Here is a 24,535-nt window from a genome sequence, read left to right on the forward strand (position 1 = left end):
TGGTTTCCCAAGGTGCTCAACCTTCCAATCATTTTGCCGCATAGTTTGCACTTGCAGCCATGCACGAGGGGCGAAGCCTTAGGGGAAATCGGTGTTTTCAAATTGTCCTTTCCACTTTCAGTACTAAGAATGTCTTCAGTAAACATGTCTGGAGAATTAAGAAGTTATTATATGTATTTTTTTAAAATTTTACTTATTTACTTACTTAAGTCCGGATCCTCCCGAACCTCCTGCTCCTGCTTCTCCTCCACTTGGTGCACTGGCTCAGACGAATCATATATTTCATCAGAAATAGTACACTCCATATCATTGACTGTATAATCAGAAATATTCTGAATATTGTCAGAAATGTTGTCAATATTCTCCTCAATATCGTGAGTTGTGGCCGACTCCTCCGTATGACCGTGCATATTGTTTTCAATATCCTCAATATCCTGAGTTGTGGCCGACTCCTCCGTATCACCGTGCATATTGTCAATATCCTCAATATCGTGAGTTGTGGCCGACTCCTCCGTATGACCGTTCATATTGTTGTCAATATCCTCAATACCCTGAATTGTGGCCGACTCCTCCGTATCACCGTGCATATTGTCAATATCCTCAATATCCTGAGTTGTGGCCGACTCCTCCATATCACCGTTCATATTGTTGTCAATATCCTCAATATCCTGAGATATCATCAGAACAGAAATATTCTGCACCGGAGTAACAGGCTCAGCATACTTCGCGTGCGTCGCCCCCGCTGAATGGAATACATTATTAGAAGAATATAATATAAATGTAACTAATTTACTTACCCTTACGTTGATGGTCCAGAAAAAAAAGTACAAATTAATCACTCCTGCTGCACTTATGTCGCAAACTTGGGCTCCACCGAACGACGTCATGGTAGAATGTAGAATATTTTCAGCCTGTACAAGATTTTCAGCTGTAGAATGTAGAATATTTCAGCCTGTACAAGATTTTCAGCTATAGAAGCCTGTACAAGATTTTCAGCTGTAGAATGTAGAATATTTTCAGCCTGTACAAGATTTTCAGCTGTAGAATGTAGAATATTTCAGCCTGTACAAGATTTTCAGCTGTAGAAGCCTGTACAAGATTTTTAGCTGTAGTGTTCAATTTTTGTTTGTTGTTTGATTGATTTTTGAATTGATTGTTGTTGTTTGATTGATTTTGTTGTTCTGAAGGCTTGATCCACCGGTGACCAGGGACGCAGGATGGCTCTAAGCTATAGTATTTATTGTACGAGTAATAATCAACTAGCACAGCACTAGCATTTAGCCCGTATTCAGAGCAGACTGTAAGTTTAAGTTAGTCTGAAATTGTTTTTATTAACATACGAATAATGAAATTGAAGAAAACCCTTAATAATTTGTTGTCAGTAAGTAAGTTGTATATAATGGTTATATAGACAGTAAATATTGTATAAACGAATATCTTTACTGTATGTACCATTTTGTACCAGAGTAAATATTTTGTAATTGCAAATGTTAGATTTATGCATTCTTGAATTTTCTAACGAAAAGATCGTTATAATAGTTTTATTATCTTTAATTGGTTTTCTGTTTTCTGTTTTCGTTTTGTTTTTTTTGCATTTGATATGATTCGGTTCAAAATGTGTGTGTTGTTTACGCACATATTATGGTTAATGGTTCTTAATCTTGTTCGTTACTCTTTTATTACCCTTTTTGGATATCTTTTGTTTTATAAATTAATCTTTAGCTAAGCTGAGGAGCGTAGCGTATCGGATCAAATCAATAAAAAGTTGATGGGTCTAAGGGGCTAGCTAACGAGGCAGTCAATGGCAATGGCAATGGAAATCCAAATGGAAATTTATGCAAACCATGCGGCAAAACTAAAAAAAAAACTAAACTAAAAACGCAGAATCATAGACGAGGGGGAACGTTGTGAGTTGCTGCGGACACCGCAACTCTACAGTTATACCCGATACTAAGTCAGTATGGCTCTCCTCCGGCAGACGCCTCTACAGAAAATCAGTCTGAGCGTGACGTCGGGCGCTGCGTAGCCACTGCAAATTGATTTGTTTCTTTTGGCTATAAAAATTATCTGATCTAAACCAGATTCAGCAATCTGATAGATATGGTCGTTATCTATGATTCTGCGTTTTTAGTTTTCTCGAATGTGCAATATTGTGGATGCAACAGATTTTCGTTCTTATGGGGGCGGAAGGGGGTGGGGCGAAGTTTTGAAATATTCTTGTAGCAGTGACATATCACAGAAGTCTGGATCCAAACCATCGTTGCTCTAGCTCCTATAGTCTATGAGCATTAGGCGCTGAAGGGACGGACAGACGGACGGACGGACAGACAGACAGGGCTCAATCGACTCGGCTATTGATGCTGATCAAGAATATATATACTTTATATATATACACTCAAACTGTGACATCATCGCCAGAACGAACGAGAGTTTTTGAAAAACGATTTTCGAATGTGGGCCGGCAATGGTCACGATCACTTTTTTGATGCCCTAAAAGGAAACGCCGAAGGTGGCTCGTTTTCTCAAGTGTCTATTGTTTCTTTCAAGAAAAGAAAATAAATAAGAAATAAACGAAATAATCGTGCCTGACCGTCAGTCGATCCCCTCAGATAGTGTGCAACAGCAGTAAACGGAGTCCAGTTCCATGTTTACCCAATCGGGCTCGGGAGTAATCCAAGTCTCGCTTCATTTGCATGGACTTTTGGCGTCGAGTGCTTCCGTCCTCACATACCACATTACACATGTACCGAGAGCTGAAATTGCATTTCTTATTACCAATTACAATTAAATAATCCATCGATTAGGCGATATGTGGAGAGTCGAGCGACCAGGTCTCAGTTTCCCTCCCTCCCCATATACGACTACTACCTTAATCGTTGGCTGGATTCATTCGTTTGCCGATCTGGCTCCGCCCACAAAGCTTTTGTTTATTCGTTTTCTACTTTTAGCGGGACACAAGGGCGTAGGCCCAAAAGGGGTGCTAAATCAAAGTGATCTTTAATTAATTTTTTTTTGAAAATCTTGCCATTTTCAGGGCTTTTGGAAGTTCCGGGGAGAATCGTGAAAGTCCCAGTACTGCCGCCTCGTCTGGGCTTAATTAAATTATTTGAAATTATCGAAACGTGCGGGGCACTGACTGACATCCCCCCCAATTCTCCCACTCCCCACACACCCCCTCAAATCTTTTGTTGTGTGTTGTACGAGTACATGATGTAGGCCAGCCAATTGTTTATGAAGTGCACAGCGAGTACGAGTAGTACATATGTATATACCCAATATAGAGCATGTATATGCGATGCATGTGTGTGTATCCACTTTAGTTAAGTTAAGCATGTGTCCATGTGCTTGTGAGCTGTCCGTATTTCGGTGCCAGCTAAACATTTCTTGTATACAACTATATTTTGTTGCTTTTTATCTGCGGATGCCAATCGGAGGCGGTTCAGCATGCAGTCATGCTTGGTCTCAGCTCCAGCCCCATCTCCTCACGCATTCATCTTAATTACGAAGTTTTTATGATGACAATTTCGGGGCTGCGTTTCACTACAAGTCAAGTATATATTTCACTGTAAAAAAACTTCATTTGTAGATCAAGATTGTAGTTTTTTTCTGCCACACCCGAGTACTTTTTTCTTCATACTAGAATTTTTGGTTATTTCCCTTTGTTTTTCCAGTTTTAATGCCAAGTGTAAACAAAGCGTCTCGGGCCAGACCATCGCCTGTTGTTCATTAAGTGCAGCAAAACGCTGAGAATGCATAAAAAAAACGAGGGGGAACGTTGGGAGTTGCTGCGGAGACCGCAACTCTACATATATACCCGATACTGCAATTTGATTTCTTGCTTTTGGCTACAAAAATGATCCGATCTGATCCAGATTCAGCATTCTGATAGATATGGTCATTATCTATAATTTTGCGTTTTTAATTTTTTCGAATCTGCAATATTGTGGATGCAACAGATTTTCGTCCTTTGTGGGGGCGGAAGGGGTGGGGCGAAATTCTGAGATATACGTTTTATAGTGAGATCTAACAGAAGTGCGGACACCAAATTTGGTTACTCTAGCCTTAATAGTCTCTGAGATTTGTGGATCCCACAGATTTTCGCCCTTTGTGGGAGCGGAAGTGGGCGGGGAAAAGTTTTGAAATTTTCTTGTAGCAGTGACTTATCACAGAAGTCTGGATCCAAAACATCGTTGCTATAGCTCTTATAGTCTTTGAGCACTAGGCGCTGAAGGGGACGGACAGACGGACAGACGGACGGACGCACCCACAGACATGGCTCAATCGACTCGGCTATTGATGCTGATCAAGAATATATATACTTTATGGGGTCTGAAACGATTCCTTCTGGACGTTACACACATCCACTTTTACCAAAAATCTAATATACCCCAATACTCATTTTGAGTATCGGGTATAATAATGCCATAAATTGGATAAACAATCCAAGCACAGTTTGCCAAAAAACAGACTTTATGGACAAGCAATTTAGTTTAGTGTTTACTCTGCTCTCCTCCTCCCACGCAGCTAGAAGGTTTCTCGATCTGATCACATCACGTATTCGGGAAGGGTATGGTAAAATATCATGTGAGAATGTTATAGCAGTGTAAGACAGTACGTATATAGTATAAATTATTGACAGACGATCGGAGGAACGCGGCTGATCCTGTGCAGCTGGACATATACATATTCAGTTTATCGCGTTAAAAACTTTACATTAATCACGTCTGTCCCCCTTCTACTTACTCTTTCCGAAGTGTTGTCATTTGCTGATTTCACTTTTGCAGCTGCACCAACACAAAGAACTTTAGTAGAGGATTCGGTGTGCAACTCAGAGCCAATTTTGTTGGGCAATTTCCTAGGCTCCAGCTCTCTCAGTCTCCAAATTCCAGATGTTCCCACAGACAGAAAGAAGAACAGGGCTGAAAGGTTTATAAATATAAATTCACTCAAAGAAAAAATGAGAAGTCGAAACAGTTTTCGAATCGCGAATGAAGATAATCTCATTATTATTTTTCTTTTAAAACTAGTAATAATGTCGTTGGACTCCCTTTCCTTTGTGACACAATTTATTCTCAAATTCAAGAGTGATACGAGTACTTTTTTTTTACCAGTGTTATAGTATAAACATATGTGAGCTGCAAGAGAAGGGGGAATAAAATTCCACTCCAGACTCCATATACTCTGTGATTTCGACTGGTTTCCGTAGATGAAGCAAATGTTTTAGAGTTTAAGGGCAATTTGTGTTTTCCGAAGCTTTTCGCAATAAGTATAGATTACCTTGACTACATCAATATTTCTGAAAGTAGTGCTCTTAATTGCTAGGGTCAGATGCGACTGAGAGAGGAGTTGCTCACTTTTGAAATCGTTTGCTGTTAAGTTTTCTGTTAATTATTGTGATATTACGCCATTCTGTCAACCGATGTCTTAGTAAGACTTTGGGTCGAGCTTCAGCTTGGACAAACAATGAAGTTGTTTGTCAATTGCTTGGGCAAATACTCGTACTCAGGTGGAAAAACAAATACCAGAATGGGGAAGAGGTTAAGATGGTAGACAAGAAAATATCAAATAAAGGGCCAATTAAGGAATGTGATTGTGCGATTCTGTTTATCTTATCAACGACAAATTTTGACCCCAGGGGCGTCATTTATAATCCTCAATTTGTTTGCATACTAAAGCAAAATTAGCCGAAGAGCTACCTACAAAAGAGAAGACGATGTTTCCTGATTCCCAATTCGTAGGCTATTGATAAACAATCAGTGGGGGAATATTCAAATTAGCCAGGTCTCATGTGTGATTAGCCGATTCCTCACACATTTCAAGCATCAAAGCAGACAGCAGACAGAACGGAACAGAACAGAACAGAACACAACCGAGCGGAGAAGACGTTGAGCTGACGGCTGGAGGGATCAGATCCCACAGAAGAAGCCGCCTTGAAATTTACGAAAAGAGCCGCATATAAATCGCAAGATTTCAGCACTGCCCAGGGCTTTATCTAAAGCTCCATTCGGAACAGTATTCAAAGCATAAAGCGTAACCAATTGATTGCTAATTGATATTGATGTGTCGATTATTTTATGATTATTCTTTATGATCGTTAAATTTTGATATACCAAAAGGCGAGCGAGATCGAACACCAAACTTGATTCAAATTTGTAGATCACTTTGATCCTCCCTGAGTACTTCTCAGGCCTTGTCTTACCTTGTCTTCAGTTGGATTGTTATAATTTAATAACTACACGGGAGGGCAAATTAAGTCTGTAGTTCGGGTACCACAAAAACCACTTAAAGACGCTTTCTTTAATTGCACCCAAAACGAAGATTTGGTTTTTATTTTTCGAGAAACCTGTGGGGTTAGCTTTCGGCTGCGGATGTGGCTGTGACTGTGGCTCTCACTGTGGCTCTGCCTCCAGCTGCTGGCCAGCTCCATGGACAGACAGTCATTTGTGTGAAAATCATCGTAGCATGAAGCGTTGTCAAATACCGTTTGTTGCGGGGGTCGGTCCACTCTCATGCTTTTGTTTCGGCCATTTCAAGGTCTGTACAGAAACCGTCTGTTGGGTCAGACCTCCCTCCATTGACCAGAGCAGAGCTCTAACAATGCGGGTTCTGGCATAAGATTAACGAAAGCCCACATAGACATAGCTCATCCTCCCCATTCTCACTTGACTCTTTGCAGACAGCAGAATGAGCTCTAACAACTGCGGTTTCATCGATCCGCAGGGCCAGTTGAGCGCAGCCCTCGCTAATCGGGACGGAGACGAGAACCAGTTCGAGCAACAGTTCGCGGAGTACCACCAGAACGTCAGCGGAAACGCAGACAACCAATGCAATGCCAACCAGGAGGAGTATCAGTCCATGCTGGCGCAGAGTATCAAGCGGGGCAAGCAGCGAGCCTTTGAGGCCATCCTCGCGACGGGCATCAACATTAATCCTTCAAAATTGAGCGACATCAGCCCCGTGGAGTTGGCCATAATCTGGGGCAACCACAGGGCGCTAGAGAAGCTGTTGAAGCATCCGCAGCTGAGGCTGACATCGCATTCCAAGCTGCTGAACGCGGTTATCAGTCGCCTGGGTGGGCAGCCGCTGGACGACTTCTGTGACCACCAGCGCTGCTTCCAGCTGCTGCTCGAGAGCGATCGTGTGGACATCAATGAGGCGGACAAGGCTGGCCTGGTGCCACTCTCCTATGCGGTCAAGTATCGCAACACAAAGGTGGCACAGGAGCTTCTACGGCAGGGAGCGTACATCGGGGCGAGAAGCGCGTTCGGAGATCTTCCCATACAGGAGATGGACCCGAAAGTGCTGGAGGAGAACTTCGATTCCTGCATCACCACCAACGGGGAGAAGCCCGGTGACCAGAGTTTCGAGATCATCATCAACTACAAGAATCTGATGAGACGCCAGCGAGAGCCCGGGCAGTCGGACAAGCGGAGCATTGGCCATCCTCACCAATTGGAGGACGAGGTGACTCCAATCGCATACATCGCCGATTCCAAGGAGCTGCGTTACCTGCTGCAGCACCCGCTAATCTCGAGTTTCCTCTTCCTCAAGTGGCACCGCCTCTCGGTGATCTTCTATCTGAACTTTCTACTTTACTCTCTCTTCACTGCCTCCATTATCACGCATACGCTCCTTAAGTTCCACGAAAGCGACCACACGGGCCTGACTGCCCTCTTCGGCCTGTTCTCTTGGATAGGGATTGTGTATCTCATGATCCGAGAGGTCATACAGCTTGCCATGTCGCCGCTGCTGTACTTCAGGTCCATCACGAACCTGATGGAGGTGGCTCTCATTGTCTTGTCGATCCTAACCTGCATGGAAGCCAGCTACGACAAGGAGCCGCAGCGCATACTGGCCGTCTTCACCATTCTGCTGGTGTCCGTGGAGTTCTGCCTGCTGGTTGGATCCCTGCCAGTACTCTCAATTTCGACGCACATGCTCATGCTGCGCGCCGTCTCCAGCAGCTTCATCAAGAGCTTTGCTCTCTACTCGATCTTTGTGCTTACGTTTAGTCTGTGCTTCTACATACTGTTTGGCAAGCCCCAGGTGGATTCCTCCTCTCCGAAGGACAGCACGCCAGAGCCAGCAAAGGAGGGAGAAGATGATGGTCACTTCAACACATTCTCCGTGCCCATCGAGGCGCTCATCAAGACGATTGTGATGCTCACGGGAGAATTTGATGCCGGTGACATAAATTTTGACAGCGTCTACACTTACCTGATCTTCCTGCTCTTTGTGTTCTTCATGACCATTGTGCTGTTCAATCTCCTGAATGGTCTGGCTGTCAGCGATACTCAGATGGGCTTATATTTCCTTTTCTTCTTCGGCTTTATCCAACTGTTTTCTCCCCTCTCTTTTCCCACAGGCCATCAAGGCCCAGGCGGAACTGAACGGCGCCATTGTCCGCACCAATCTGCTGACCCGCTACGAGCAAGTTCTCACTGGCCGAGATGGACACGCTCAGACCTCATCGTCCCAGTTGAACAAAGGCAGTCGGTTCGATCGAGGAAGACCATGAGCTAGTCACCGGTTCAATCGTAATTTTCTTCATGCTTTTCTTGAGTTTCACGCCCTCGTGGCTTTTCCCACACTTGGGACCCCACTAGGCAGAAAAGCGAAAGGAGAGAAAATCTTCACTGATGAATCGCCTGATCGGATCGGATGGGCTGTTATATACTCACAACACATACTCATTGGCCGCATTTGCGAATCGCTGGGCTGTGAACAAGCTTGAATTGAAAGAGTGTCGGCACTTCGGTGTGCCAAAGATACATATCTTTACCCCTTGAATCAGCTCGTCTTGATTTTTCTGCCGTGCATTGCACTTTTGAGCTCAGGTCCTAAACGAGAGTCACACACCACACACATGCACATTATTATCATTATCATCATCATTATGATAATGACTGTGAGCGAACGAATGCTGATGAAGCCCCATTGTCAATGTCGAAAGTTATGGGATTGGTTAAGGAAACCCAAGGTGGGATATGAAAAGTATTGCGCTCTGCTCTGGCATAGGATCCCAGCTTTAATATTAGGGGGATTCCCCTTCCAAGAAACGATGCGACAATCAACGGACATTGATTAACAACTGTATGTACATATGCATCTACAGTGGGTACACAGCAAGGCAGGCGCGATTAGATACAGGCCAGCGCCGAGCAGCGTAGACACCCAGTACCCTGCCACCCTCCGAGGGAAACAGAGAGCGATGAAGGGGGATCTGTGTGTGCGTATCCAATGAATTAATATTTCATTCTAGAACGCAATTGTCTGCGTTAGTTGGGCACACACACACATAGTACATATATGCTGGCAGCGTTCCCATTCAATCTACTCGACGGCTGATGCACGCCAGTAGCCCCCGCTGTAAACTTCCGCAGATTCTGGAACGCAGAGGATGCGGGCTATCGGCGACAGGGGAATACTACTAAGCAGAAAGAGAAGGCGAGTTCATATTATTGCCAATTTAATGCAAGAAAAATAAAGAGAGTGGAGTGGGCGATGCCAAAGGCAGAAGAAAGAAAGGCCGTAAACCAAAAGGCCTGTCTCGCTCTCTCTCGTGGGAATTGACTTTGAATTTCGAATATTTCGGTATCTATTTTCATTGCGGCCAAAAACGGAGAGACGATTCCGTGTATTGCGATGCCAGCATCAACGAAAATAGATGCCCAAATGGAAGTGCAAACATCTCTGAGGGGAGGGGTGGAGTGTCGGGCGTGTGGCCGTGTGTCTTCTGTCAGTATGTGATTGGATACTGCTTGCTGCTTTCTGCTCGATGGCTGCCCCTAGAGCACGAGGTGCAGGCGTATCTGGAACACCAGCTGCTCGACGGTCTTCTTCAGGAGCGCCGCCAGGGACAGGACGAATCCCAGGAGGCTGAGGGAGAACAGCCAGGGCGTGGTCATGAGCACGGCAAAGAAGACGAGCGTCTCGTCGCCCCGGGCATTGGCCATGCGCCAAAGCAACTGGCGCTGGATGGTGCGCAGCTTGAACTTGCTGTTCCCCAATCGGTGGCGCTTCGAGCCGACGGTTTCGTTGAAGCCCACGGTCTTCTCGACCAGCCAGAACACCGCGCAGCACAGCAGTTGCAGCACCAGCAGCACGACCTTGACCACAGCGGTCTCCAAGACGAGGTGCTACAAGGCCACCATGCGCTGACGGTGCTCCGGCTGCATTGTGGAGAGCACGACTGCGCCGAGGGACTCCAGCGGGGAGACCCTGGGGGAAAGGCCGTCGGAGAGCTCCTCCCACTCCGAGTCCGCCTCGGTGCGCTCTATCGAGCTGAACTCGCTCTGGCTCTGACAGGTCTGGCTCTGACAGGAGCACGACTCCTCCTTCTTGGTCCTCCTCGGTGGGCATCGAGTAGTCGCCCTCGTAGTCGCCCTCGTAGCGGCAGTCGGAGTACTCTTCGTGGGGGTCGTCGTAGTAGTCTCCGCGGCTGTCCGGAGAAGCGCCGCCTGTCCAGAGGGAGCTCAACACGGGCGGTGGTCCCATCGAAGCCATCTGTGGCACAGCATTGAATCTGCAGGGGAGCCGGGGGTAAGTTATGTCCTGGGGGGAAGGGGAGTCTGGGCTGCTGCCGCTCACCCATCTGAATCCCCCATCGGAGGGAAGGTGGGGGGGTGAGCGTGACCTATTGGACCCATTGGGCGGGACAGCAGAGGACTGGTGTGGATTTGGCCTAGGAAGGGCATCGCATTGAGTCCATTCTTGTCGGCGGAACCTTCGGGGGGGACCTGCAGCCCCGGCTGCTGCTGCTGCTGCTGGTCGGTAAAGACGAAGGATCCCATGGATCCGAAAATACCCCGCGAGCGGGTGAATGGGGAACGTGGATTGTTAATAGTTGGATTCATCTTATTCCAGCACCTGTGAGGAAATATTCGTTCATGGGCTTTGTTTTGTATTTGTATTTTTATTTACTTTATGTTCCCTGTGCTTTCGATATTTGCTGCCGTTCTCTGTGTTGTGCCGCTCTCTCCAGATATTCGTACTGAATGATTTCCAGAGCCAGTTCTGAACGGCTCCAAGTGATAGTTCAGGGCCCACTTCGATGTTGTGTTTCGAATCACAGGTCAGGTGACGTACTTTCCCTGGGCAGAGCTGCGACTTGCAATAGTTGATCGGCTTTGTTGGTTTGGGATAGGACTTGCGATAAATACCATGCCACCATACTCCTTGGTGTGGCCGAAATGTTGGCTACCATTCTGGGATTAAGGAGTTAAGGGTTAAGGGTTAAGGGGAGTGGTGGAGGGGGGGGGTATATTTTTGCTTGGCTTTACATCTTCCTTAAGCTGCTGTTTTGTGTCACAGCCAACCTGTCATTTGTACATTGAATTGCTGCTCGAGAGGTCTCTTTGGAGTCCTCTGTTCCCCGTGTACAAATTTACATAAAATCACAGGAAGCACTTAGGATTAATAGGGGGCACTCATCCCCCTCTACTCCCTCTCCCCCTTTTGGTGGTGTCATGGGTTAAGCATTTGCTGTGTTCGGCATTCAATTTGTGGCTTGATTTCTTACCTTTTATGATGCGCTATACGGCTGTAATCCATGTAGGACATGCCCTTTAATTATCCATTCAAAGGCGCTAAAGAGGGTAGTCCTGTAATCCAAAAGGGCATCCAGTATATCCAGAGCGAAGGTTAATCCATTCGATGGAGCGCTCAAGCAGACCAGCCAGGCGGTTGACCAGAAGCTTAACGAGGCTGAAAATTTCCAAGAGGCCGCCAGCCGGCAAGTGTCATTGCAGTCCCTCCAGTCGACTCCACTCCAGTCCAGTTTTGTCCCAAACTGTGCGACGTGAATAACTTTGATGATTTCTTGGCCCAAAGGCGCCCACACAATATAAATACTCCTCCCTTTTTGGTCAATAAGTTTATTTTCAGTCGTTACATTCACGAATAACCGGCGAGTTTTTCTACTCAAATCAAATATTAAAATTAAAAAACGAAACAGTTATTGGTTGATGTCCTTCAGCTTCTCTGGATCAGTCTACTCAAGCCAAATCAAATATTAAAATTAAAAAACGAAACAGTTATTGGTTGATGTCCTTCAGCTTCTCTGCATCCGTCTTGGCGGCCCACAAGCTGCACCCAATTTTTTTATAGTCATCGCTGCACATGACTATCGCCCTCAAATACTCGGCCGGCACCCCAGTTTCCTCTGATAGTCTTAACATGGTCACTTTTTTTTTTCCTTAAAAACGGCAGCAATTTTGCATTGCCTTCGAATTCCTTGAAACCATACCTCTTATTGCTGTGTAATGTTGGTTCATTACGTGGTTTCCCAAGGTGCTCAACCTTCCAATCATTTTGCCGCATAGTTTTCACTTGCTGCCATGCACGGGGGCGAAGCCTTAGGGGAAATCGGTGTTTTCAAATTGTCCTTTCCACTTTCAGTACTAAGAATGTCTTCAGTAAACATGTCTGGAGAATTAAGAAGTTATTATATGTATTTTTTTTAAATTTTACTTAGTCCAGATCCTCCCGAACCTCCTGCTCCTGCTTCTCCTCCACGTGGTGCACTGGCTCAGACGAATCATATATTTCATCAGAAATAGTACACTCCATATCATTGACTGTATAATCAGAAATATTCTGAATATTGTCAGAACTGTTTTCAATATTCTCCTCAATATCGTGAGTTGTGGCCGACTCCTCCGTATCACCGTGCATATTGTCAATATCCTCAATATCGTGAGTTGTGACCGACTCCTCCGTATGACCGTTCATATTGTTGTCAATATCCTCAATATCCTGAGTTGTGGCCGACTCCTCCGTATCACCGTGCATATTGTCAATATCCTCAATATCCTGAGTTGTGGCCGACTCCTCCGTATCACCGTTCATATTGTTGTCAATATCCTCAATATCCTGAGATATCATCAGAACAGAAATATTCTGCACCGGAGTAACAGGCTCAGCATACTTCGCGTGCGTCGTCCCCGCTGAATGGAATACATTATTAGAAGAATATAATATAAATGTAACTAATTTACTTACCCTTACGTTGATGGTCCAGAAAAAAAAAGTACAAATTAATCACTCCTGCTGCACTTATGTCGCAAACTTGGGCTCCACCGAACGACAACGTCATGTTGTCAATTTCCTGTGCTTTCGGGCTTTGCACTTTCCGGCCTTGCAGATGGTCCCAGTATATCCCGCATAATACATTAACAAGGGCACTGTCCACCCCGTCAATTCTTACACCTCCCAAATTAATGTACATCTTTGTCTTATTTTGTGTTCTTTATTTATGTTTTAAATAACGGGGCATGTATGGTTTTGGTATTTACTCATCGATAGTATTATAAGAAATACCAATGTACTCTATATGCCAACACACATTTATTCGAATACGACGATCAAGAAGGAAGAACGTTTACAGATATTTTGTTGCTATACGATACGGACCGATAAATATCACATAATTCCGCGTCGAGTTTCCTGATTTCAACATGTATAAAAATAAAAAAATAAAATAATTGTAAGGCAACATATATTAACCCTAACCGATCGAGATATTATACTGCAATTAGTTTTATGCGATATTATACTGCGATATGATACTGCGATAGGTTTTATGCGATATTATACTGCGATAAGTCTGAGGCGAGTTATTCGACGATCGACAAAAATAGAGAAAAGAGGGAAATAAGTTAATAAGAGTAACCCAAGAACCGCGCCAAGATGGATAAAAAGATAGATTCAGAAATGCATAAATTGTGTTTCGATGAGGACATAAAGGAACTCAATCTGTTCGAGCCGTATCAGGACATAGAGGAAGATATGTTCGAGCCGTCGCAATTGTCGTGTTTCGATGAGGACATAAATGAACTCAATCTGTTGGAGCCGTCGCAATTGTCGTGTTTCGATGAGGACATAAATGAACTCAATCTGTTCGAGCCTTATCAGGACAAAGAGGCAGAGGAACATCTGCCGTGTGGACCGCTGGACCGGCTTAGTACATTAGTACATTGCCTATGGATGTGGACGACGACGACACTGAAGGTGAGTAGATTGTGGCAATTACATTGGAGCAGGTGAATCAGACTTTTCTTCCTCCAGGTATCGTCGGTAACGATGATCTGGTCAACGATATTGGTCGCCTTCAAGCGAGCAATGAATTGCACAAAGGTACAGGCCCCCGAAAATCTGGTACCGGACGCATTGGAAGAACTGAAAATGCAAGGAAACATAATGAATGGACGCATTAACATGACTGTAAATTTACAGAAACTAAGCGACTCAGAATTTTCCATTTACATGGATGAGTATCACATGCCGTGGTACCAATATGCAAAAAAAGGACCGGTACATAAATGGAAAATTCTTGCAGTCGCTGCAATCCCAATTAACGGGAATGAAATTCATTATTTTTATTTCCACATTTGTCCCGTTTCCAAAACATCTGCACTAGGCAGGAATGCGGTCAAGGAAGGACTCGATTTAGTATTGAGGGAGGTTGAGAGTGGGGGCTTGTCAAGTCAACTGTTGGCAGTTGGATCCGACCACTGCTTGGCAAATTTCATGCCGTGCAAAAGTGGGATCCCCCATATTGTGGGATCTGCCCCACCTCAAAGAGGTTATCCTAAAAAATGATATACATGAGGATGTGTTGTTGTCAACTATGTATGTCAAGGAATACAGGAAAGAAAATTACAAGAGTATCTTTGAGGCTACGAAGTCGGTAGACAACTTGCCCGACTACCTAATGTCTGATAAAGTTAAAGAAATCATTAAAAATGAAATAATGAACTTATTACGCGCTGTTGAAAAACATTTCGAATTTAGAAACGAACCAATATGTTTTAACAACATGAACAGCAATACCTTCGAGGAACGTGGCAAGCATTTATCAACAATTTTTATAAATATAATGAAAGTATCGTTTAAAGAAGATTTCAACAGAAACCCAGTATATTATGCTACAACTGTAGTGTTCATGGCTCTCCAAATAATGTACCAAAAAATTAAATTATTAAATAAGACGTTAGCAAATATTTTGTAGTATGTAGTATAATTATATTAATTTTAATAATAATAACAATAATAATAATTTGTTTTTTATTTTATTTATTTTATGTAGTATGTATTATACATGTACTATACATCATTAATGTATTTTCAGCTGTAGAATGTAGAATATTTTCAGCCTGTACAAGATTTTCAGCTGTAGAATGTAGAATATTTCAGCCTGTACAAGATTTTCAGCTGTAGAAGCCTGTACAAGATTTTCAGCTGTAGAATGTAGCATATTTTCAGCCTGTACAAGATTTTCAGCTGTAGAATGTAGAATATTTCAGCCTGTACAAGATTTTCAGCTGTAGAAGCCTGTACAAGATTTTTAGCTGTAGAATGTAGAATATTTTCAGCGTACCCATTAACGTACCCAATTCTATTGAGCTCTTATACGAGTTGTAAACAATCTTTGGCTTTCCAAAACGAAAACAATTTCAATCTTGGGCCTCCGCCTAATTGATTTCTAAGATGTACAATCTCAAGGGCTCTCGCCGCAATCCCAATCTTTGACACTCGCCTAAATGGAAAACCAATGTTTGCCCACACCCGGCTTCTCATAAACAATCTCACTCCCGGCTTTCTGCAGATCCTGCACTTTAGGCATTTTACAGTTCTCTCTTTGGATGACGAAATCCAATACTCGGGATGGCGAAATCAATTGAAATTTTTATAGAAAAACTATTCCCGAAAGGGATCAACGATGCAAAGATCAGAAAGTTCAAGTCAGTCTTGATCCAGAAGCGACACCGCAAAGTCGAGCTTAAAATTAAGATCGCGCAAACCCTTTGCCCGGAATCCTTTGTGACCCTCTACTTAAATCTATATCAGTGAAGTTAGAAGTAAAATAAAAACTTTTTAAAAACACAATCCGCTACCGCAGTTATTTAATTGGCGCCCAACGTGGGGCGATGTTGTATAAAAAGCACCGAATAATAAAAGTGTTGCGTCGTGCCGAAACCCGAAGGACAATTAATAAATGGAATAAATCCTTTAGATATAAAAACGCGGAGTGACTGTGAGATATAAGATAAGAAAAAGTGAGATAAAAAGGAAACAAACCGGAGCTTAGGGTGTGCAAAAATAAATACAATATACAATACAAATACAAATACAAATACAATACAAAATACAAATAAATACAAAAGCTAATCAAGACAATTCAAAAATACAAAAAAACAAAAAAAAACAAAATTTTTAAACAAAACCAACCAAACCAAAACACAAAGAAAGTGAAACTATCAGCTAAACTAAAGAAGGAAGACCCCCAGAAGACCCAGTTAAACAAAGAAATTTAAGAAGGAAGACCCGTTCGAAGACCTGTCAGCCAAATCAAGAAGGAAGACCCGTTCGAAGATCTGTCAGCCAAACTAAGAAGGACGACCACTACCGGATAGTTCGTGAGCAAAAGTTGTATTAATAAATATACAAGTTCAATTAGGTTATATTAGATTATAAAAACAAACATATAAGAAAAATTTAAGGTGGATCAACTAACTTTAGATTTTGAAAAACTAAAAATGATTAACTCACAAACAAGGACCGATCCTACTGCAGATCTGGTCTGCAACAGATTTTCGTTCTTTGTGGGGGCGGAAGGGGGTGTGGCGAAATTTTGACACAAAACGGTCAAGGTCCGATATCACAGGAGTGTGGATACCAAATTTGTTTGCTCTAGCTCTTTTGGGTTCTGAGATGCTTGAACTCATATTTGGCAATTGGCAAAACCGACCATGAAACCTGTGTGGTAGAGAGAGACAGAGCGAGAAAGAATGAAATTGTTTTCTTGATTCTGATTATACGATCTGGTTCAGATTTTGCACTCTAGAAGATATAGTCATCTTCTACGATTCTGCGTTTTTGGTTTTATCGTATCGTCGAAATTGTGGATCCCACAGATTTTCGCCCTTTGTGGGAGCGGAAGTGGGCGGGGAAAAGTTTTGAAATTTTCTTGTAGCAGTGACTTATCACAGAAGTCTGGATCCAAAACATCGTTGCTATAGCTCTTATAGTCTTTGAGCACTAGGCGCTGAAGGGGACGGACAGACGGACAGACGGACGGACGGACAGACAGACATGGCTCAATCGACTCGGCTATTGATGCTGATCAAGAATATATATACTTTATGGGGTCTGAAACGATTCCTTCTGGACGTTACACACATCCACTTTTACCAAAAATCTAATATACCCCAATACTCATTTTGAGTATCGGGTATAATAATGCCATAAATTGGATAAACAATCCAAGCACAGTTTGCCAAAAAACAGACTTTATGGACAAGCAATTTAGTTTAGTGTTTACTCTGCTCTCCTCCTCCCACGCAGCTAGAGGGTATCTCGATCTGATCACATCACGTATTCGGGAAGGGTATGGTTAAATATCATGTGAGAATGTTATAGCAGTGTAAGACAGTACGTATATAGTATAAATTATTGACAGACGATCGGAGAAACGCGGCTGATCCTGTGCAGCTGGACATATACATATTCAGTTTATCGCGTTAAAAACTTTACATTAATCACGTCTGTCCCCCTTCTACTTACTCTTTCCAAAGTGTTGTCATTTGCTGATTTCACTTTTGCAGCTGCACCAACACAAAGAACTTTAGTAGAGGATTCGGTGTGCAACTCAGAGCCAATTTTGTTGGGCAATTTCCTAGGCTCCAGCTCTCTCAGTCTCCAAATTCCAGATGTTCCCACAGACAGAAAGAAGAACAGGGCTGAAAGGCTTATAAATATAAATTCACTCAAAGAAAAAATGAGAAGTCGAAACAGTTTTCAAATCGCGAATGAAGATAATCTCATTATTATTTTTCTTTTAAAACTAGTAATAATGTCGTTGGACTCCCTTTCCTTTGTGACACACTTTATTCTCAAATTCCAGAGTGATACGAGTACTTTTTTTTTACCAGTGTTATAGTATATACATATGTGAGCTCCAAGAGAAGGGGGAATAAAATTCCACTCCAGACTCCATATACTCTGTGATTTCGACTGGTTTCCGTAGATGAAGCAAATGTTTAAGAGTTTAAGGGCAATTTGTGTTTTCCGAAGCTTTTCGCAATAAGTATAGATTACCTTGACTACATCAATATTTCTGAAAGTAGTGCTCTTAATTGCTAGGGTCAGATGCGACTGAGAGAGGAGTTGCTCACTTTTGAAATCGTTTGCTGTTAAGTTTTCTGTTAATTATTGTGATATTACGCCATTCTGTCAACCGATGTCTTAGTAAGACTTTGGGTCGAGCTTCAGCTTGGACAAACAATGAAGTTGTTTGTCAATTGCTTGGGCAAATACTCGTACTCAGCGGGAAAAACTGTTCAAAGTGACCGCCACGATAATTAGATATTGATCTCTAACAACACTGCGCATGTGCCCTGCTGCATATCGATGTTCTCATATCGATATTCTTCTTTCGGCGTCTGTCTCTTGCGTATGTTACTCGGAAGCACATATAATTCTGTATACTGATCTTCTGCTGTCTTACCAATAAAATAACTTTAACAGGTTATGGGCCCAGACACCAATTCACCCAGAAACAGTATAAAACAGAAACAGTGAGAAACAATAAACATTGTTTGGTGCTTAGTGAAAAGCAGTGCTAAAAAAATGGCATAGACTCATTAGTGTATGTGTGTACATAGAAAGGCAAAAGAACAAGTTGAACAAATTCAACGGAGATTCGCATTGTGTTTTTTTTATTAGAATTTTGCAGCGAATCGGACCGCTGCCGTGGTTTAAAGTCCAAAATAAAGCAGTCCCAACGGATCAAGAAACACAAAAGCGAACGGAGACTCAAGTGTGTATACCAAAAAGTGCGTATGCCAAGCCGCACAAAACCGCGAGTGTGTGTGTATACCCAAAAGTGTGTATACCAAGGCATAGAAAATCGCGAGTGTGTGTGTGTAAATAGCAACTCGGAGGGATACTTAAAAGAAAACGAAAAAAACAAAAGAAAGACACGGACAACAGTATTGTCGTCGTAGTTGCTTTGTGCATGAGACGATCGACAGTTACAAATTTTGCACTGTGGGACAATAAGTATAAAAAATGAGTGGAAATATGAATTTCAATATTGAGAAACTGGACGAAAACAATTATAGCACATGGGAAGTTTTGATGAGAAGTGCTCTCATACAAAATGATTTGTGGCCAATCGTCAGTGGTAAAATTGAGCTTAGTGAAAGTGCAACAAATGAGCAACGTGCAGCTTTTGAACTAAAGGATCAAAAGGCGTTGTCGTCAATTTTACTTTGTGTTAAATCGACCCAACTAAACAATATTAAAAATTGTGTATCGTCGTCACAGGCATGGCAAAAGCTAAATAAAATTCACAGGCCAAGCGGACCAGCAAGGGTAGTGCTTTTAATTAAACAATTGTTGACGTTAAAAATGTCGGATGGTATAAGTGCACAGGAATATTTGCGGAAATTCAAGGTGGTACACGAGGCTTTAGCAGAGGTCAACATAAAGGTTGATGAAAAGATCTTATCAGTTGTGTTGCTAAATGGTTTGCCTAAATCGTATGAAAGTTTTGTTGTTGCGATTGAGACGCGAGATGATTTGCCGAGCTTGAGCATGCTAAAAATAAAAATTTCTGAACAAGCGAATAGGCAGGAAGATAGCATTAGCAAGAAAATTACAAGTAGCGCGGAACTACACGTCAGTTATGACAACAACAATTTTAAGAAAAACTTTAAGAAGGGCAAAAAGTGTTTTAAGTGCGGAAAGGAAGGGCATTTTAAATCGGAATGCCGTGCTAAAAGCAGGCAGGAAGGAGCAAACAAGGGCGCAAACAGTAAAAGCGGGGAAAGATTGGGTACAATGCTTTGCGTAACCGAATATGCCAAAGTGGCACCAGAAAAATATGTACCAATCCTAAATTTAGCTAAGCCAAATGACCAGATGTTAAATGCATGGTGCATAGACAGTGGCGCAACGGCGCATCTATGTTGTGACAAGGAACGCTTTGTGTCGATAATCAAAAAGTATTTTTAGCCGGCGGTAAATCACTTATTGCTGAAGGGCATGGAACTGTTCAAGTAAAGTTCGGTGATAGATCCGTTACGCTGGAAAATGTTATCTTGGTACCAGATTTGCAGTACAATTTTATTTCAGTCACAAAACTATTAAAACATGGAAAAAAAATTGTGGATGAGAAAAATCAAGCGATGATTTTTGAAAACGGAAAAATAGTTATAAAGGCACATCTGGAAAATGGATTGTTTATGGTTCAGGACAATCAGGAAAAGTGTATGAACATTGTCAATGTTGAGGCATATGCATTCAAATGGCACAATAGGTTCGGCCATGTACATTTTGACGCATTAAAAGAAATGGTTAACAAGGAGATGGTAATAGGTCTCAAGGGCATATACAAGCCAAAACAAGTGTGTGCAACATGCGCAAAAAGTAAAATTTGCGTGCAACCATTTCAATCGAGCACAAACAGGTCAAAGGGCGTTCTAGACTTTATACATACTGATGTATCCGGTCCAATGCAAAAGCAGTCAATGGGAGGCAATCGATATTTCGCCACATTTATTGATGATTGTTCAAGATATGTATCAGTAAGTTTCCTAAAAACCAAAGATCAGGTTTTCGAGGCTTTTAAAGAATTTAAAAGTCAAGTTGAGTGCCAAACTGGGAGAAAAGTCAAGGTTTTACGAAGCGACAATGGCCGAGAATACATATCAAACGTTTTTGATAATTACCTAAACCAAAATGGAATAAAGCGAAACTTAACAGTGCCATATACACCTCAACAAAACGGAGTTGCAGAAAGGGCCAACAGAACATTGGTAGAAATGGCAAGAAGTATGCTGCTGCATGCTGAGTTAAGTGAATGCTATTGGGCAGAAGCGATTCGAACTGCCACGTATTTGCGAAATAGAGTGGCAAGCAGCTGCTTGAGCGGGGTGACACCTTTTTAAATATGGACAGGTAGAAAGCCAGTGGTATCGCATTTAAGAGTTTTTGGCTCAGTAGCGATAGCTCTAGATAAAACAAAGAAATCAAAGTTCGCACAGAAATGCTTAGAGTATATAATGGTGGGCTACTCGGATACGGCCAAAGCATACCGTTTGGTCAGTAAAGAAACCAGGAAACTCGTAGAGAGTAGGGATGTCATTTTTGTAGAACCTGAAGAGGGCAAACTAGATGCATCATGTTCCAATGACATGGCATCAATTGAGGTTCAACAAAACCAGGACTCTGAACCCGAAATGGATAGCGAGCAATTTAAAGATCCAGAAAATGAGCCAGAAAATCAGGAGGAGATTAGGTCTAGTAATGACATTCTTGTAATTCCAGAACCAATAAGAGGACCAGGACGCCCAACCATAGTACGGACGGGCAAACCAGGAACACCAAGGAAGCAGTATCATGTGCTCAATGCGATACTGGCAGCAGACGTACAAGTTCCACAAAACTACGCACAAGCTGAACGGTGTACTGAAGGCGAGATATGGAAAGCATCAATGAAGGACGAGTACGAATCTCTCGTGAAGAACGGCACGTGGTCGCTTACTAAATTGCCTAGCGGGAAAAAGTCCATTGGATGCAGATGGGTTTATGCAGTTAAGTCCAATCCGGATGGAAGCGTGAACAGGCTCAAATCACGTCTGGTGGCGAAAGGTTGTAGCCAACGCTACGGGATCGACTACAAGGAAACATTTGCACCAGTTGTACGCCACGCAACTATCAGGTTGATAATTGCACTTGCAGTCGAACATGGTCTCCACCTACATCAAATGGATGTTGTCACGGCGTATCTCAACGGCGAATTGGAAGATGAGGTTTTTATGAGACAACCTGAGGGCTTCATCAGCGAAGTTCACCCAAATCACGTTTTGAGGCTTCACAAAAGTATATATGGCCTAAAAAAATCAGGAAGAGTGTGGAACTCTACGTTGGATGCAACGCTGAGACGCATTGGTCTTATACCGACTGTCAACGAGACCTGTCTGTATTGTAAGCCAGGTAAAAATATGTGTCTAATAGCTGTCTACGTAGATGACATTATTTTGGCGTGTAAGGACCTAGATGATATATCTGATATCAAGATAAAGATCGCAGCAGAATTTGATGTGGTTGACATCGGGCCTATGCAATACTTTTTAGGTATTGAGGTGAAACGTGAAGGCAGTACGGGTGCGATTTCAATCAGCCAACGGAAGTATATTAGAGAGTTGCTCGAACAGTACAATTTGAAAGATTGTCGACAGACGTCCACGCCTCTTGAAGCTGGTTACCAGGTGGCATGCAACAAAGAGGACTGCCGCAGGGTCGACATCACATCGTTCCAAAAGCTAATTGGAGAGTTATCTTATCTTGCTGTTATGACTCGTCCGGACATTGCGCATTCGGTGAACAAATTAGCACAACGTAACAAGGATCCTCATTCCGAGCATGAAGCGGCAGCCAAGCACATCCTTCGATATTTGGCAAAAACTATCGACTGGGAGATATGCTACACAAAGCAAGGAAAGGCAATTGAGTGTTTTGTTGATGCAGATTGGGCAAGTGATATGACGAACCGAAAGTCATTCACTGGCTATGTATGCATGTTGGCAGGAGGAGCGGTTTCTTGGGAGTCAAGAAAGCAATCGACGGTTGCCCTTAGTTCCACGGAGGCAGAGTACATAGCCTTATCATCTGCAGCAAAAGAGGCGATATACTTTCGCAGCCTACTGATTGACTTGAAGCTGATGTCCAAGGAGTCAGCTATTCAGATGTACGATGACAACATTGGAGCACAGCAGCTTGCTAGAAACCCCATGTTTCATGCACGTACAAAGCACATTGACGTCAAGATACATCATATTCGAGCGGTTCTCAAGAGAGGTGAAGTCAACATTGCGTATCTGCCAACCGATAAGATGATAGCAGATGTCCTCACAAAGAACTTAGCCAAGGTTATGCACCATAAATTTGTATTCGCATTTGGTTTAAAAGTTAAGTATATTTAAAGTTTGTAAACATGCGTTGTGTTGAGGAGGAGTGTTCAAAGTGACCGCCACGATAATTAGATATTGATCTCTAACAACACTGCGCATGTGCCCTGCTGCATATCGATGTTCTCATATCGATGTTCTCATATCGATATTCTTCTTTCGGCGTCTGTCTCTTGCGTATGTTACTCGGAAGCACATATAATTCTGTATACTGATCTTCTGCTGTCTTACCAATAAAATAACTTTAACAAAAACAATTACAAGAATGGGGAAGAGGTTAAGATGGGAGACAAGAAAATATCAAATAAAGGCCCAATCAAGGAAGGTGATTGTGCGATTCTGTTTATCTTATCAACGACAAATTTTGACCACAGGGGCGTCATTTACAATCCTCAATTTGTTTGCATACTAAAGCAACATTAGCCGAAGAGCTAATTCCCAATTCGTAGGCTATTGATAAACAATCAGTGGGGAAATATTCAAATTAGCCAGGTCTCATGTGTGATTAGCCGATTTCTCACACATTTCAAGCATCAAAGCAGACAGCAGACAGAACGGAACAGAACAGAACAGAACACAACAGAGCGGAGAAGACGTTGAGCTGACGGCTGGAGGGATCAGATCCCACAGAAGAAGCCGCCTTGAAATTTACGAAAAGAGCCGCCTATAAATCGCAAGATTTCAGCACTGCCCAGGGCTTTATCTAAAGCTCCATTCGGAACAGTATTCAAAGCATAAAGCGTAACAAATTGATTGCTAATTGATATTGATGTGTACATTATTTTATGATTATTCTTTATGATCGTTAAATTTTGATATACCAAAAGGCGAGCGAGATCGAACACCAAACTTGATTCAAATTTGTAGATCACTTTGAACAATCAAGCCACTCATTGAGTACTTCTCAGGCCTTGTCTTACCTTGTCTTCAGTTGGATTGTTATAATTTAATAACTACACGGGAGGGCAAATTAAGTCTGTAGTTCGGGTACCACAAAAACTACTTAAAGACGCTTTCTTTAATTGCCCCCAAAACGAAGATTTGGTTTTTATTTTTCGAGAAACCTGTGGGGTAGCTTTCGGCTGCGGATGTGGCTGTGACTGTGGCTGTCACTGTGGCTCTGCCTCCAGCTGCTGGCCAGCTCCATGGACAGACAGTCATTTGTGTGAAAATCATCGTAGCATGAAGCGTTGTCAAATACCGTTTGTTGCGGGGGTCGGTCCACTCTCATGCTTTTGTTTCGGCCATTTCAAGGTCTGTACAGAAACCGTCTGTTGGGTCAGACCTCCCTCCATTGACCAGAGCAGAGCTCTAACAATGCGGGTTCTGGCATCATTTTCATAGAAACGGCATTAGAAGTTACTCATACGCAGCGTGGATTGGATAAGATTAACGAAATCCCACATAGACATAGCTCATCCTCCCCATTCTCACTTGACTCTTTGCAGACAGCAGAATGAGCTCTAACAACTGCGGTTTCATCGATCCGCAGGGCCAGTTGAGCGCAGCCCTCGCTAATCGGGACGAAGACGAGAACCAGTTCGAGCAACAGTTCGCGG

The 24,535-nt window shown here is 42.8% G+C and overlaps 1 protein-coding gene across 1 annotated transcript; it reads left to right on the plus strand.

Moving 5' to 3' along the window:
* Positions 1–6,783: 6,783 nt before the first annotated feature.
* On the plus strand, positions 6,784–8,440 carry LOC117195141 (transient receptor potential cation channel protein painless-like; the record flags this gene model as incomplete). Its single annotated transcript, XM_033399791.1, has 2 exons — positions 6,784–8,300; positions 8,368–8,440. Coding segments are annotated over exons 1-2 (1,518 nt in total), but the record flags the coding sequence as incomplete, so codon positions are not given.
* Positions 8,441–24,535: the final 16,095 nt, after the last annotated feature.

This window comes from Drosophila miranda (assembly GCF_003369915.1).
Source record: "Drosophila miranda strain MSH22 chromosome Y unlocalized genomic scaffold, D.miranda_PacBio2.1 Contig_Y6_pilon, whole genome shotgun sequence".
Taxonomy (NCBI): domain Eukaryota; kingdom Metazoa; phylum Arthropoda; class Insecta; order Diptera; family Drosophilidae; genus Drosophila; species Drosophila miranda.